Consider the following 16,624-nt stretch of genomic DNA (forward strand, 5'->3'; position numbering starts at 1 on the left):
TTCTTGAACTTATTAAAATGGAACTGAAATTTCCCTTCTAAAGATATATCCTTGTCCACCCCAAAGTCACCAAGTAGCAAGTCGCTGCTGAGGGCTAGTACGATGACAAAGAAGTTGAGCTGAAAAGTTTGGAGAAAAGTCATAATTTACAGAAGTTAACGTTATAGATAATGTATTATTCATTGAAACGTTTTTGAGGAAACATAGTGTTTTCTGTTTAGCAAACAGGAAAAATAAATGTGCTTGGGGTTGTGAAGAACAATATTGGAGTAATAATAATAATTGTGGTAATTGTTAAGTGATTACTATGTGCCAAGCACCATACTAAACACTGGGATAGATACAAGGTAATCTGATCTAACCCTGGCTCCATCACTCGTCTGCTGTGTGACCTTGGGCAAATCACTTAACTCCTCTGTGCCTCAGTTTCTTCATCTGCAAAATGAGGATTCAATCCCGGCTCTCCCTCCCACTTAGATTGTGAGCCCCATGTAGGGCAGAGACTGTGTCTGAAATGCTTACACTGTATCTACCTCAGGGCTGAGAATAATGTTCGACACATAGTAAAGCACTTAACAAATACCACAGTTATTATAATTATCATTTGTGGTATTTGTTAAGCACTCACTGTGTGCCGGGCACTGTACTAAGCGCTAGGGTAGATACAAGGTTGGTCACAGTCCATGTCCCAGTTTTTCAGATGAGGTAGCTGAAGCACAGAGAAGGACAGGGACTTCCCCAAGGTCACACAGCAAAAAAGTGGTGGAGTCGGATGTAGAACCCTGGTCCATCTGCTGCACTAGACCACACTGCTTCTCCTCTTATCATTATATTGTTGTGTGTACGTGTATATTCTCAAATGCTGGTGAATGCTTGTAATGAATTCACCCTTTATCTCCTTTAAATTTACAATACTACTTTTTTTAATGGCATTTATTAATGCTTACTATGTGCCAAGCACTGTTCTAAGCGCTGTGGAGGTTACAAGCTGATCAGGTTGTCCCACGGGGGGCTCACAGTCTTAATCCGCATTTTACAGATGAGGTAACTGAGGCCCAGAGAAGTCAAGTGACTTGCCCAAAGTCACACAGCTGACAATTGGCGGAGCCGGGATTTGAACCCATGACCTCTGACTCCAAAGCTCGGGCTCTTTCCGCTGAGCCGCGCTGCTTCTCGTGTGAAGGCACTCACGGACTTAGGAATTGAGTTTCAGTGGGCAGCATTGAAAACATTTCCAAATTTATAGCTGGTTTCAGCTCTAAAACACATTTGCTTTGATGGTCCCACGCTAGCCTCCTTTCCAGCATTAGCCCTGGTGAAAAGGAGCAGGGATTTGAAGGGGCCACAGGGAAATATGGAAGCAGTTTGAAAAACCAGGTTGGCTGGTGGGAAGGAGTTTAAAGTAGATGAGGGGTTGGAAGTTCTAGTTACCTCATCACCAAGAGGGACCATTAGGGACTGTCATCATATTATTTGCTATGAAATATAAATTGGCTACCCTATTATAGCACCTCTCTGAATCAATACAAATACACTAATGTAGCTATGTTATTCATAATAGAGTGAGAAATACACTAATGTAGCTACGTTATTCATAATAGAGTGAGAATACAATCCTGAGTAATTTTGGTAAAAAAGGAGTAACTGACCTTGGTTCAGGAATCAATCACACATTTCTAAAATTTTTCCTATGGGAAAATTGGCTCCAATTTCCAAGACATGCTTTGAAGTTTCAGTTTTCAGAAACCAACTGTGCCCTAAGACCAAAGACTGGACTGCCTAATAATAATGATAATAATAATAATGCTCCCTGTAATATATCAATCAGCTAGGGATATTTTCTTCATTAATAACATACTGATATGAATAATATTTAGACAGACTGATGGGAACAGTAGGAGTTGAGATCCATAATGATTAATAAAATCAATTTTCTATGCTTCAGTTTTCAGGATTTTGAGCTAAGAAAATCTCTTGTCCATGTCTTTAGCCGTTTTCCTGCATGGTCAAGAAATGCTTTTGTATGTGTAAGATCCATACAAAATAAACAACTATTCCTTCCTTCCTACAGTTGTTAGGGCTCCTTCCTTGCTCTTTTTTCATTTCCCAACCTTTTTGGAGAAAAAAAAAAAAACAAGAAAGAAAAAGAAAAGTACGCTAATAGCAAATGACCATTACCACCCCAGAGGTGAATCTTAGTGTTTCTTTTGAATATATTTTTTTCACACTGAGAGGAATTTTCTCTCACTGTTACCACTACCTTGTTGAATAACAGGATCGATCCACAAGGTAACTTTTGCCAAAGGAAACATATTCATTCAAACGTATTTATTGAGTGCTTACTGTGTGCAGAGCACTGGAAACATATGCCAGGATCATGGCAGATCCTCTTTATTCAAGTAGCCCACTGACCCCTCCTGTCAGGCTGTACCAACCCAGCATCATCAGGTAAATGTACACCTTGGTAGCAAAGCTTTGTACCTTTTCTAAACCAAGAAAACCAAACTTCCACATGCTTCCCAGACTCCTCCCCTTATTCCCTGTTCATCAGAGAATCCTGCAAGATGAACAAATTCCTCCTTTATTTTGATGATCATATGTGGGAACACACAGGGACCTCTCCTCAAGGAAATAGATCTTCTGAGGATGTAAGCAGAATTGATTCCTCTGGTTTTTTGTCAATAGTATGCAGTGATATTTTTCTCAAGAGATTTGCGTTTTGATGCTAGCATGCATAAACCTTCTCCGTGAGCAGTTCCAGAGATGACTACATTGTCTTCCCTGGACTGATAGAGGTTTAGTACGGATATCTTCCTGCTATTATTCTGCAACAGGCATGTCCTGTGCCCATGGTCCCCTGAACCACTGAGAAGGAACACCAAGGCTTGGAAATGGTTCAAATGGTTCAAAAATCATATTTATGGAGCGCTTACCATGTGCAGAGCACTGTACTAAGCACTTGGGAAGTACAAGTCGGCAACATATAGAGACGGTCCCTCCCCAACAACGGGCTCACAGTCTAGAATGAAAGTCTAGTATCGCAGCAGTTGATTTGGAGAATCTTTCTCGGCCCATTTCTAATATTGCAGGTTACTCATCCTTGTCTTTAAGAAGTATTAATGTTAAAAGGTGTGTATTGGTCTTGAAATGGCTCCAGGAAGAAAATCATGTAGTAGCTGATGTGATTAATTCACTGGGAGCCCATAATGTTAGTAACTCTATGGCCTGCGAATCTCCATAGCGTGAAATCTGGGACACAGAACGATATTTTGAGAAGACGGCTGGGTTTGTGGATCTATTTATCATTTGAACAGATTGAATTCTATGACTGTGTAATTGCTGTGCTGCTAAATGAGCTCTGAAAGCTCGAGAACGGTTATCCATGGAAACTTCTATTCCCCATTTTTTTCTCATTTTAAAGACCTCAGAATAGAATTGGCCACGGTGGCTGGGGGCTTGTCGCTGTTCCAGCTAAATGAGGACAATTGATTTCCGAGAGTAATAATAAAGATAGTGACCCGTTTGACTGGTTCTTGGTGATTAGGTGAACCTCCCAGTTTGAATTACAGAAACTTAGAGAGGTAGAAAGTGGAATTAACACCTGGAAAAGTCCACGGGCAAATCTTCTACCCTTCAGATTGGAGAGTTGCTCCTGTGAAGATACAGCAGGTCTTTCCTTGTGGCCCTGGGCAGCATCTTGCCGATATTCCGATCTCAGTTTCTCCTTTTCCCACTTGTCTTTGATCTCTTGCAGTTCCAGTCTGAATCCTGTCCCGTGGTTGGAATGTCTCGTTCGGGGACTTCCCAGGAGGAGCTGCGCATTGTTGAAGGTCAAGGGCAGATCACTGACATAGGACCTACTGCGGATGAAGTGAACAATAATACTTGTGCAGGTAAAGGGAGGATGCCCTCAACATACAGAGTGCAGGAGGGAGAGGGTAGTCATGGGGGAGCCATGGAACTACTGAGAAATTCAACTCTTCATCTCTCCAGTCTCTTTTTTTTTAATGATATGTGCTTACTATATGCCAGGCAATGTACTAAGCACAGCGGTAGATACAAGGTAAGTAAGTAGATTGGACACAGTCCTTGTCCCATGTGAGGCTCACAGTCTTAATCCCCATTTCTCAGATACAGGAAGCCTTCCCAGACTGAGCCCCCTTTTTCCTCTCCTCCTCCCCATCCCCCCCCCCCGCCCTACCTCCTTCCCCTCCCCACATCACCTGTATATATGTTTGTACAAATTTATTACTCTATTTATTTTACTTACACATATTTACTGTTCTATTTATTGTGTTAATGGTGTGCATCCAGCTTTATTTCTGTTTATTCTGATGACTTGACACCTGTCCACATGTTTTGTCTTATCTTGGTGTCTGTCTCCCCCTTCTAGACTGTAAGCCCATTGTCGGGTAGGGACCCGACAATATATGTTGCCAACTTGTCCTTCCCAAGTGCTTACTCCAGTGCTCTGCACACAGTAAGCGCCCAATAAATGCAGATTGAATGAATGAATAATAACAATATTAATAATAATAATTGTGTTAATTTGTTAAGCACTTACTGTGGTCCAGATATGGTACTAAGAGCTGGGGTGGACACCAGCAAATCAGGTTGGACACAGTCACTATACCACATAGGGTTCATAATCTTAATCCCCAATTTACAGATGCGGTATCTGAGGCCCAGAGAAGTTAAGTGACTTGCTCAATATCACACAGCAGATAAGTGGTGGAGCTAAGATTAGAACCCATGACCTCTGAGTCCCCAGCCGCTGCTCTTTCCACTAGGCCACGCTGCTTCTCTTCCCTTGTATATAACATGCAGAGTTATGAGGCAGTTGTTTAAAGGCCCTGATTCTAATCCTAATCTTGTATAAAAATAAGGACTCTTAGGAAAGGAGAGTCCAGTCATTCTAAGCCTAGGAATAAGCCCCTCCTCTCAGGAGCCCAGTATGAGGCATGAAATAGAAAACATAAAGAATGCTTAGAGGTTCTTTGCTGTTACCATCACCACTTCATCAAAAAGTACTAAGATTCTAGGTTATAAGCTTTATTGTTTAGTTGTAAGCTCTTTGAAAACAGGGGCCGTGTTTCTTGCTCAATTTTAGTAACTCTATGGACTGCAAATCTCCGTAGCGTGATACCTGGAACACAGAACCATATTTTGAGGAGATGGCTGGGTTGAGCCATTAAGCAGTATTTATTAAGCACCTACAAGGTGCAAAGAACTGAACTAGGCATTTGGGAGAGTAGATGTCAAACTGCTGAAGTGGAGGTATCAGGTAGGGAGAACATAAATTAATCGGGGAAGCCCTCCTGGAGGAGATGTGATTTCAGGTTGGCTTTGAAGATGGGGAGACCTAGCACATGCCAGATGTGAAGGGGGAGGAAATTCCACGCAAAAGGAAAGGTGTGAGCCAGAAGCCGTTCGTGGGAGAGACGAGAACACAGCATGAGTAAGCACTAGGGTGAATCACAGAAGAAGACATGATCCCTGCCTTCACTATAAAATAATTAAAAGAATAAAATCCACAGATACAAAAACAAAACAGAAGTAGTTACACTATAGACTTCAAACGTCAGGGGCCTAAGAGCTAAAGAACAGAAATAGAGCTATGTACTCAAAATTTGGCTCTCTGATTTCAGTGACTCCTGAAGATCTTCTCTTGGATAGCCCTGAGAAAAATGTCATGGACAGTCCGTTGGAAGCAGCTCTAGACCACCTGAAGCTGGGAAGCATTTTCACTTTCCGCGTGACCGTCCTCCAGGCCTCCAGTATCTCAGCAGAATATGCCGATATCTTCTGCCAGTTCAAGTGAGATATCACTCTCCTGCTTCCCAAGATTGCTTCTTGGGTTCCTATTTATTTAACTTTTTTTGCTTGCATTTATCTTGGGTTTCTCAGCACTCCCTTACTGCCCCTTCTTCAGTCCAGTACTGAACAAAGAACTCCGCCTTTGACGTTTTGCCATGGTGGTGTTTATTAAACATCTGCTGTCTGTAAAGCATCATGCCGACCCCTAACGTGAAGATCATCGATAAAACTAAACCCATTTGTCCACTGTGATCTGGATTCTTTCACCTGAGTCATCAGTGTCTCTTAACCCTCCCAGTTCATACGCTCATTCTTTTCAGTCAGTGGAATTTTCTTAAAATTTCTGATTGTCTTCTGTTCACAGTTTTATCCACCGACATGATGAGGCCTTTTCCACAGAGCCTTTGAAAAACACAGGAAGGGGCCCTCCTCTTGGGTTCTACCATGTCCAGAATGTAAGTCAGCAATTACCTCTTGAACCAGTAATAAATACTTTTTGGCTAAAAAGCACAAAGGACCACCAGTGGGAGCTCATGAATTCTTCCAACTTTTCAATACTCTCTTCTTCATTAATTAAATTAATGTATCTATCCAACCATCACCTGGACAGTCCAGGATGGATCATGATATCTCACTGGGTGTTGGGCCTAGTCATCTATCCTTGTGAGGGGGACAGTTTCTAAAAAAATGGCATTCTGGTAAAATATAATCAATGAAAGAATGGGGCGAAAGAGCTACTTCCATGGGGCAGGAGGAACAATTTTCACTTTACATTTCCAGGGCTGTTGCTTCTGACAGAGAAGTAAAGCTTAAAGCTAACTTTAAAGAGATTTTGCAGATCTCCCAGCGTTCTCGTGGCTCAGATCTGAATGTGAAAGTCCTACTGACCAATGACATTTGGCAGTACATAGAATATAATGACTCAAATGGTCAGGGGATAAAAACCAAGCTGTGTTTTCTGGCAGATTTTATCCGTGATTGGCACATGAGGCCCAGAATCAAAGTTGTGGAGAAATACTTGTCAGTCCGGCGATTCGATTCTCAACCCCAAGTTACCACTGTGTCATTGTTTCTTTTTTAAAATAAAGGGAGACCTGTTCTTCATTCATTTTCTCTCCATCCCTGTTTTAGATTGCAGTTGAGGTCACCAAGTCCTTTATTGAATACATTAAGAGCCAACCAATTGTGTTTGAGGTGTTTGGACATTACCAACAGCATCCTTTCCCCCCTCTGTGCAAGGATGTTCTCAGGTAAGTCAGTCTGAGTTGGAAGCTATCTGGTAACTAAGGTCATTAGTAGCTGAGATGATTGGCCTGTAGCTAAGAAATTGGAGTTGGAAGATTCTTAAGGTTTCTTGTTGAAAGTATAAAAATGCAACTATTTTATAAGGGAAAGGAACCCAGCTCCTTTTTAATTTTAAATACATGACAACAGTAATTTTTTGTTCTCCTTCGTAATAATAATAATAATAATGGCATTTACTAAGCGCTTACTATGTGCAAAGCACTGTTCTAAGCGCTGGGGCACTGTACTAAGCGCTTCGAAATACTTTTCTTCACTGAGAATTAGGCTGTAAGCTCCTTGTCAGCTGGGAGTGGGCCCGTTTATTGTTGTACTGTACTCTCCCAAGTGCTCAGTACAGTGCTCTGCCCACAGTAAGCGCGCAATAAATACAACTGAATGAAATGCGATTGAATGAATAGGATCTATGAAAAGCATGTCTGAAAACATATTACTGTATCACATTTTAATGGATGGGGGAAGGTTAAAATAATAGAAGGCAGCAGAATATCTAAACTGCTGCCGTACGTGAGAGTAAGTCAAGAATCCATAAACAAAGCAATTTTATGACACCATGAAGCAAAACCTCCGATGATGCCACAGACCTGTTGTCCGCTGGGAGATGGCGGCCAAAGACGGGTCAGCCTGTCATAAATCAATTATGAATGGAGGGGCTGTCCTAATTTAGAGCCTCAAGAAAATAATCTCACCAAAACGGAAGAAAGAAAACATTGCTAGGCAGTGAGTGTTGCAAAGGCCAATATTAATAAACACACACAAGCATACACAGGAAAAAAATCCGACCACACACTGTCAGGAGCATAATCTTCAAATCCAAAAAGACAGCTAGTGTATGTGTGTGTCTTGGTATCTGACAGTCCTTCTGGGTTAAGGTTTTTCTTAGCCATTTGAAGGGACTATGGTGTCCAAGAAAATGTTTCTGCAAGAAATTAAATTGGAGGGGGATTTGAAGGAGAGAATGAAGGTGGATGGGAAGAGGAAGAACATTTCCCAGTATGCACTGATATAGAAAAATGGAATCAGGCATGAGGAGATGGCAACGAACCCTTTGAGTATTCTTGTGAGAAATGTAATTGAAACGATCTGTGTCTATGACTGAACTTTTTTTTCTCCAAGGTTTCAAGATGCCAGTTTTTGCCATACAAATCTCTTCTTTCTCTACAGCCCCGTGAGACCATCACGCCGCCATTTCCCTCGGGTCATGCCTCTATCCAAACCAGGTTGGCAACTCTGTGTCTCTACCTGTTTTAAAGTCTTGGTTCTTCACGGTGTTTGGGAGGCTCTTGCTAGGCTTGCTGATCTCTGTGTTGTTATTTTGATCTGGTGCCCTAGTTGGAATTGGAGAGACTGATTAGCTTAGTGGTTTAATTGTTGTTTCCAGATTATTTTCCCCTATTTGATAAAGGAACCTCATTTTACTCATTTATTTGTTTATGACACTAAGTGTTTATGGTGGGCAGAGGATTTTTCTAAGTACTTAGGGAACGTACTGGTTTAGACAGAGACAGAGTTCCTGGCCCATGGGGTTTTTAGGAAGAGGAAAGGCCAATGTACTGGAAAAGAAATAAGGAATTATTTCAGCAGGAAGAACAATCGCATTACCACAATGAAGGTATTAGTAGTAGCTCCCTGACAGACAGGTCAGCAGAAGCAGCATAGCCTAGTGGAAAATTGGTTCCAATTTCCAAGACATGCTTTGAAGTTTCAGTTTTCAGAAACCAATTGTGTCATAAGACCAAAGACTGGACTGCCTAATAATAATGATAATAATAATAATAATAATAATAATAATAATAATAATAATAATAATACTCCCCGCAATTTATCGATCAGGTAGGGATATTTTCTTCATTAATAACATACTGATAAGAATAATAGACAGACTGATGGGAACAGTAGGAGTTGAGAGCCATAATGGAAAATGGAAAGAGTGTGGAGCTGGGAGTCAGAAGGACCTGGGTTCTGATTCCGGCTCTGCCACTTGTCTACTCTGTGACCTTAGGCAAGTCACTTCACTTCTCTGCACCTCAGTTACCTCATCTGTAAAATGGGGATTAAGACCGTGAGCACTATGAGGGACTAGGGCCGTGTCCAACCTAATTAACTTGTATCTACCCTAGTGCTTAGAACAGAGCTTGGCACATAATAATAATAATAATAATGATGAAATTTGTTTGTTAAGCGCTTACTATGTGCAAAGCATTATTCTAAGCGCTGGGGGGATACAAGGTGATCAGGTTGTCCAGGTGGGGCTCAGAGTCTTAGTCCCCATTTTACAGATGAGGAAACTAAGGCCCAGAGAAGTGAAGTGACTTGCCCAAAGTCACACAGCTGACAATTGGTGGAGCTGGGATTTGAACCCATGACCTCCGACTCCAAAGCCTGTGCTCTTTCCACTGAGCCACACTGCTTCTCGACATAGTAAGCACTTAAAAAATGCTGAAAAAATAAAGATATCTTTGGGCTCCTTCCTGCTATATTCAGGCCATTCTAGAAACCATCAGCTTGACTGTCATCATATGCACCCTAAATCTGCCTCTTGTCCTAGTCTCTGGGCCAGTCAAATCAGTCAGTGTCTTGGAAAAAAACAACCATCGAAGAGTGTGACCTTTAAATCTGCAGCCTTTCATTATAAAGCTTGGGGGATCTTGGGGATTAATAGGAAAAGACTATCGATGTAGAAGACAACGTACCAAGAGAATAATGAAATACGAAAGAACCTACCAAGAGTTTTTCATGTGAGGGTTTCTGTACTGGAAAAGTGACTGTGGAGAGTTCACCAGCTTGGTACTGGAAATTATAGCTCTGTAAGAAGGTAGAGAAGCAAAATGATTTTGAAATGCTCTCATCCTTACGGCTATCAGGTGGTACTTGGGATTTGTTCATTTTTATAGTTAGTTCCAGAGCAGACTTTAAGGCATAACAATACCCAGTAATCCTTGTGATTATTCACAAGAATAAAAATAATCTGCTATTCTATTGCTGAATCACCCTCATAAGAAAAGAAGTCTGAGCTATCATGTGTGTCTTGTGTGTGTGAGTGTGCATGCCTAGATGTGCATTTGTTGGTCATAGATTGTAGGGTTCTTTAGGGTAGAAACTTAAATTTTCTACAGGCTCTGAGTTTTTCAAGGCTGTTTTTGCACTTGGCAAGGTCGGTTTTATGTTACTAATTTTCAGGGGAAAATTGTGTTCTTGACTCATTATCTGCTCTGGACAAGGCACTCTTTATTGCCTGGCTAATATTAGCAAGGAATGCCCTGGGAAAATAGGGGTAAGGTTGTTGCATCCATTCATGAACCAGTGGACTGGTGGCTAGAGCACAGAACGCTTGGTTTCCTACCCGAGTTCTGTCACCTACCTGCTGTGTGACCTTGGGCAAGTCGCTTAGCTTCTCTGTTCCTCAGTTCCCTCATCTGCAAAATGGAGATCAAATACCTGTGCTTCCTCCTACTTAGAATGTGATCCCACATTCTTTAGACTGTGAGCCCACTGTTGGGTAGGGACTGTCTCTATATGTTGCCAACTTGTACTTCCCAAGTGCTTAGTACAGTGCTCTGCACACAGTAAACGCTCAATAAATACGATTGATGATGATGATGATGATGATCCCCATGTGGGATCTGGTTATCTTGTATCTACCCCAGCCCTTAGAACAGTGTTTGGCACGTAGTAAGCACTTAACAAATACCGCTGTTATTATTATTATAGGCCTGCTTTGGCACTGCCACCAGGAACTAATAACATAATAATACTAATGATGGCATTTGTTAAGCGCTTACTATGTGTGAAGCACTATTCTAAGCGCTGGGGGGGTTACAAAGTGATCAGGGTGTCCCACGTGGGGCTCCCAGTTTTAATCCCCATTTTACAAATGAGCTGAGGGCCAGAGAAGTTAAGTGACTTACCTAAAGTCACACAGCTGACGTGGCGAGCCGGGATTGGAATCCATGACCTCTGGCTCCCAAGACCATGCTCTTTCCACTGAGCCATGCTGCAGCACATCCTCTAATGGTCAAAGAGCATTTCAAGTTTTTCCTTTATCCCACCCCCAAGCCTGTTCCCTTACCCCACTGCTGCCCTGAACGGGCCCTCAGGTAACTTTGCAGGAGTGTGAGGGGTGTGAAAGAGAGAAGCTGGGAAATTTCAGGGAAGGCAGGCTCCCAGAATTGCTGCTTCTCCTTCTCCGGTGTGAAAAAGCGGGGCTCTGGCATGAGCTGTTTCGCTTAACAAACTAAAACTTCTCCCACAAGGACTGTTCTCCTTCCCATCTGGGCTCCAGCTTCTTTAACGGAGATCGAATTTAACTTGGAAATGCTCGAAATTCTTTAGAAGATCAATGACTGTCAATTAAGCCCTCTCACCAGGCAATCAGGAGTCTGGCCCCGGGAAGCTTTCTCCGGGAATAAATCCTGGTTGTTGGACAGCCGCCTAATTCTTTCCAGCCGTTCCAAGCTAATTAGCAAAAATTAGTTCTCCCAGCACATCCCCCTTTCATCAGGTTGGAAACAAAGCTGCTACAGTCGGGGCTGTTAAGAAACATAAAGATTCTGTAAATACTTTTTCAGCTGACCTCAGAATGAAATAAACTCTGATCCCTTCCACTTTTTCACCCGTATTCATTCAGTTGTATTTACTGAGCGCTTACTGTGTGAAGAGCACTGTACTAAGCGCTTATTGCTTCTCCTCTTGTTTGCTCCTGACCTTTGACATATTCAGAGGTATCAGATTAAACTTCACCGAGTCCTCAGACGCCTGCTTTCTTGGCTGGCAGCGTCGTATGATCTGTAGGCCTCCTCTCCTCACTGTAAGAGCTCAGAAAATGAGAGGTGTCCATGGCAGTGGAAACAAAGAGTAGGGGCAGCTGTCAGGGTAAGCGTCTATCTCAAGGATATTTTTATTATTCTTGTTGTTTTTGTTGTCATTATTCTATCTGTCAAGCACTTAATTATGTGTCAAGCATTAATGTAAGCCCTTGGCTAGATGCAAGTTAATCATGTTGGATACTGTTCCTTATCCCACAGGGGGCTCACATTCTCTTTCCACTTCTTTATCCTTTTGGTTTAGGGTTTTGGTTCTTTGAGGGGTAATAATAATAATAATAATGGCATTTATTAAGCGCTTACTGTGTGCAAAGCACTGTTCTAAGCACTGGGGAGGTTACGAGGTGATCAGGTTGTCCCACGGGTGGACTCACAGTCTTCATCCCCATTTTCCAAATGAGTGATTTGCCCAAAGTCACACAGCTGACAATTAATAATAATAATAATAATAATAATAATAATAATAATAATGGCATTTCTTAAGCGCTTACTATGTGCAGAGCACTGTTCTAAGCACTGGGGAGGTTACAAGGTGATCAGGTTGTCCCATAGGGTGCTCACAGTCTTCATCCCCATTTTCCAGATGAGGGAACGGAGGCCCAGAGAAGTTAAGTGACTTGCCCAAAGCCACACAGCTGATAATTGGCAGAGCCAGGATTTGAACCCATGACCTCTGACTCCAAAGCCCGGGCTTTTTCCACTGAACCACACTGCTTCCCCGAGTAACAGAATAGGAGAGTTGCTTGGGGTGAAGGGAGCAGCAGAGCTGACCCTTGGCCTGTTTTATGGATTTCGAACTCCTTGGCTGTCTTCAGCCTCATGCTCCAGAGGTTTAAAGCAGAGGCCTCCTTGGGGCAGGAGGGGGGAATTTTATTGTTATTATTACTATTATCATTGTCATTATTAATAATGGAGATGATAATTTATTGTTATGATAGTAATAATAATGATAAATTGGTATTTGTTAAACATTTACTATGTGCTGGGTACTATTATTGTTATTATTACTATTATCATCATCACTATTAATAATGGTGATGATAATAATAATTTATTGTTATGATAATAATAATAATGATAAATTGGTATTTGTTAAGCATTTACTATGTGCTGGGTACTATACTAAGCAGTGGGGTGGGTACAATACAATCATCCGCTTGAGATTCCAATCCAGCCCTTGGACTGGCCAGTCTCTGTATCCATGTGGGTTCAGGTTAGCCCGATAGGGATTCTTTCAATGCACTAAAATGTAAAATGCTTGCTTTGCTGGATTTTTGTTCATTTTTATTCCTTTTCGCTGCACCAAGATGAAGAAAAGTCCCTTCAGTTGGTTCAGCATTTGATGGCGGACACAATGGACAGCTCACTGGTGGATGTGGTCTCTCAGCATGCCCTCAGTGTTGCCAGCATGGCCTCCCTCCTTCTGCTGAGGGCGGCGAAGGATTCCAGCCCCCGACCCTTGCGGCCTGTAATGAACGGGGTTGTAAGAAAGGCCCAGAGACCTGGTTGGTGTTAGAAAAGAGCCACGGGACCTGCCCCTCTTTCTTGGGGTCTTTCCGTGTATCTTCTCTGAGGAATGCTTCCTCTAGTGTTTTTTGAGACTTTTGGAGTGCTACCTGTCACTCTGTTCCTCTCCGGCATGAACTTTCCCCCGGGCTCTCTTTCACTCTGGATTTAAAGACCTAACCGAGCCTGAACTCAATTTCCTCTCGCCTCTCTGGCTGGATCTGATCTCTCAAGTGCTGGCTTCCTGCTTGGACAAGTGTATCTGTGTGATGTAGATCTTCAACTTGTACTTCCCAAGCGCTTAGTACAGTGCTCTGCACACAGTAAGCACTCAAAAAATACGATTGATTGATTGATTGATTGATTTCCTCTCGCTGGTCACAGAGCCGGTGGGAGTTTGAGGGCCAGCATACAGACGGATGAATTCACCAGACTTCAGTACTCCCAGGGACCCAGCACACCAATTGGAAAGTAGAAATCCTCTTTTGGGTGAAGTTACCCAAAGCAGGGCAGAATCAATCAATCAATTGTATTTACTGAGTGATTCCTAGGGGCAGAATACTGTACTAAGTGCTGGGGGAGAGTACAGTATTACAAAGTGGGTAGACACATTCCCGGCGCACGTGATCTTACAGTCGCTTACAGTCAAATCAACCGTTTTGTTCAGTGCATTTTTTTTTTGGTCAGTGCTCTCTGTCTCCATGTGCTGACCTTGTCACTCACAAGTGCAAGGTGGCCATCCACTATGAGCACACCTGGGTCCTTTTGAATACTATCAGGAAAACTCTTTTCTCCAGAAGTCTAGATTCAAAATTCCCAGGCATAAATCTCTGCCGATTTAGTTCTAAGACCGTTTAGACACTTGGCAAATTTGGCACATCACAGTTCAATACATTTAATTTCAGGGAAAATTTTGTTTTCAACCTTTTCCCTCGGGGCTGTGGATCAAACTGCAGAAACAGAGGAAAGTGAAATTCCACGAAGATTTCTCTGATTAAGTTTTCTTCTCCCCAAGTCATATTTTCCTTATCATCTCAGCACTTTTGCCTGCTCTACTTCTGTACATGCCAGTTTTATACAAATGTTTACATACTCTACTATTTGACCATTTCTTCCTCCTACTTGTAAAGTATTTTACATCTGCCTCTCCTCCAAGATTGTAAACTGCTTGTGTGCAGAGATCATTTCTTTTGCTTCTATTTTTGTTAATTGCATTTATTAAGTGCTTACTATGTGCAAAGCACTGTTCTAAACTCTGGGGAGGTTACAAGGTGATCAGGTTGTCCCACGGGGGGCTCACAGTCTTAATCCCCATTTTACAGATGAGGTAACTGAGGCCCAGAGAATAATAATAATAATAATGGCATTTATTAAGCACTTACTATGTGCAAAGCACTGTTCTAAGCACTGGGGAGGTTACAAGGTGATCAGGTTGTCCCACGGGGGACTCACAGTCTTAATCCCCATTTTACAGATGAGGTAACTGAGGCCCAGAGAATAATAATAATAATAATGGCATTTATTAAGCACTTACTATGTGCAAAGCACTGTTCTAAGCACTGGGGAGGTTACAAGGTGATCAGGTTGTCCCACGGGGGACTCACAGTCTTAATCCCCATTTTACAGATGAGGTAACTGAGGCCCAGAGAAGTGAAGTGACTTGCCCAAAGTCACACAGCCTACAATTGGCAGAGCCGGGATTTGAACCCATGACCTCTGACTCCAAAGCCCGGGCTCTTTCCACTGAGTCACGCTGCTTCTATTCTATGGAATAGGGCTCTATTGAGCTCTCCCAAATGCTTAGTAATGTTCTGCAGTAGTAGTAGTGGTAGTAATATTATTAATTGTGACTCCAATGGGTGCAGTGCATTACACTAAACACTTGAGAATATACGACACAAGGAAGTGACTCATTCCCTTCCCTCCAGAATTTTACAGTCTGATGTGGGTGACAGACATAAAAATAGTTACAGCAAGAGAAAGAAAAGTATATAATTTAGATCAACCTATATGCATAAGTGCAGAAGATGGATGCAAAAAATGTACAAATGCTAGAAAAGGCTGGTAGTTTGGAGAGCTGAGAGTTAAGCAGGGAAGACTTGTTGGAGGAGGTGGGATTTTAGGAGGGTTTTGAGTATGGGGAGGGTTCTGGTCTGATGGGTTTAAGAGGAGAGGGAATTCTAGGGTCAAGGAACAGTATAGGTGAAGGGTTGGAGGTAAGAGAGTTGAGAGCAAGGTATTGCCAGACATTTAGCTTAGCAGGGATGAAGAGAGTGAGTAATCTTTCCCCTCTAGTCTGGAAACTCCCAGTGGGCAGGGATTGCATCTTCATACTCTATTGTATTGAACTTGTCTAAATGTTTATATCTACACACTAAGCACACAGTAAGTGCTCAATAAATACCTCTGATTGATTGAGTAGTGGGTGAAAAGAGCAAATATTTACGATGGGGAGAGTCAAAGAGTACATACTCCGTAAATATGACTGATTTAAGAGGTTTAAAATCTAAGATAGCTAATTTATATTTAATTGAGGGAAGTGTTTGGAGACAATCTTTTTTTTTAAAAGACAAAAAGCTATCCTCCATCAGTATGTTTAACCCATTAAAAAAAGGAAAGGCAGATTAAAAACTGAAACTCTTTTCATTCACTCATTCAATCATTTATTGAGTGCCTACTGTGTGCTAAGCACTGTACTATTTGGGAGAGTACAATTCAACAACAAACAGGTAGGTTCCCTGCCCACAACGAGCGCACAGTCTAGAGCGGGAGACAGACATTAATATACATAAATAAATGAATCATCATCAATCGTATTTATTGAACGGTTGCTATGTGCAGACCACTGTACTAAGCGCTTGGGAAGTACAAATTGGCAACATATAGAGACAGTCCCTACCCAACAGTGGGCTCACAGTCTAAAAGGGGGAGACAGAGAACAAAACCAAACATACTAACAAAATAAAATAAATAGAATAGCTATGTACAAGTAAAATAAATAAATAAATAAATAGAGTAATAAATATGTACAAACATATATACATATATACAGAACATATATACATATATACAGTAATGAAAAAAGGAAATAAAGAAACAAACTCTTGGCTCATCTGATTTGCCCATGGAGATATCAACCATTGTAATGGGGAACCAGGTATTTTGAGTATCACCTA

At 41.8% G+C, this 16,624-nt stretch overlaps 1 protein-coding gene across 24 annotated transcripts in view; it reads left to right on the forward strand.

Moving 5' to 3' along the window:
* KIF1A (kinesin family member 1A) overlaps positions 1–16,624 on the forward strand; it is a 189,699-nt gene that overhangs the window by 116,110 nt on the left and 56,965 nt on the right. For 16 of the 24 annotated variants that reach the window (XM_038749690.1, XM_038749692.1, XM_038749694.1 and 13 more), the window contains 5 exons: positions 3,755–3,893; positions 5,649–5,817; positions 6,182–6,272; positions 6,949–7,067; positions 8,284–8,339. In XM_038749690.1, coding sequence (XP_038605618.1) covers positions 3,755–3,893; positions 5,649–5,817; positions 6,182–6,272; positions 6,949–7,067; positions 8,284–8,339 — 574 coding nt within the window. Of the gene's footprint in view, positions 1–3,754; positions 3,894–5,648; positions 5,818–6,181; positions 6,273–6,948; positions 7,068–8,235; positions 8,340–16,624 lie in introns of all 24 variants that reach the window. The other 8 variants (XM_038749685.1, XM_038749687.1, XM_038749691.1 and 5 more) reach the window with 1 other exon arrangement.

Source organism: Tachyglossus aculeatus, chromosome 7, assembly GCF_015852505.1.
Source record: "Tachyglossus aculeatus isolate mTacAcu1 chromosome 7, mTacAcu1.pri, whole genome shotgun sequence".
Lineage (NCBI taxonomy): Eukaryota > Metazoa > Chordata > Mammalia > Monotremata > Tachyglossidae > Tachyglossus > Tachyglossus aculeatus.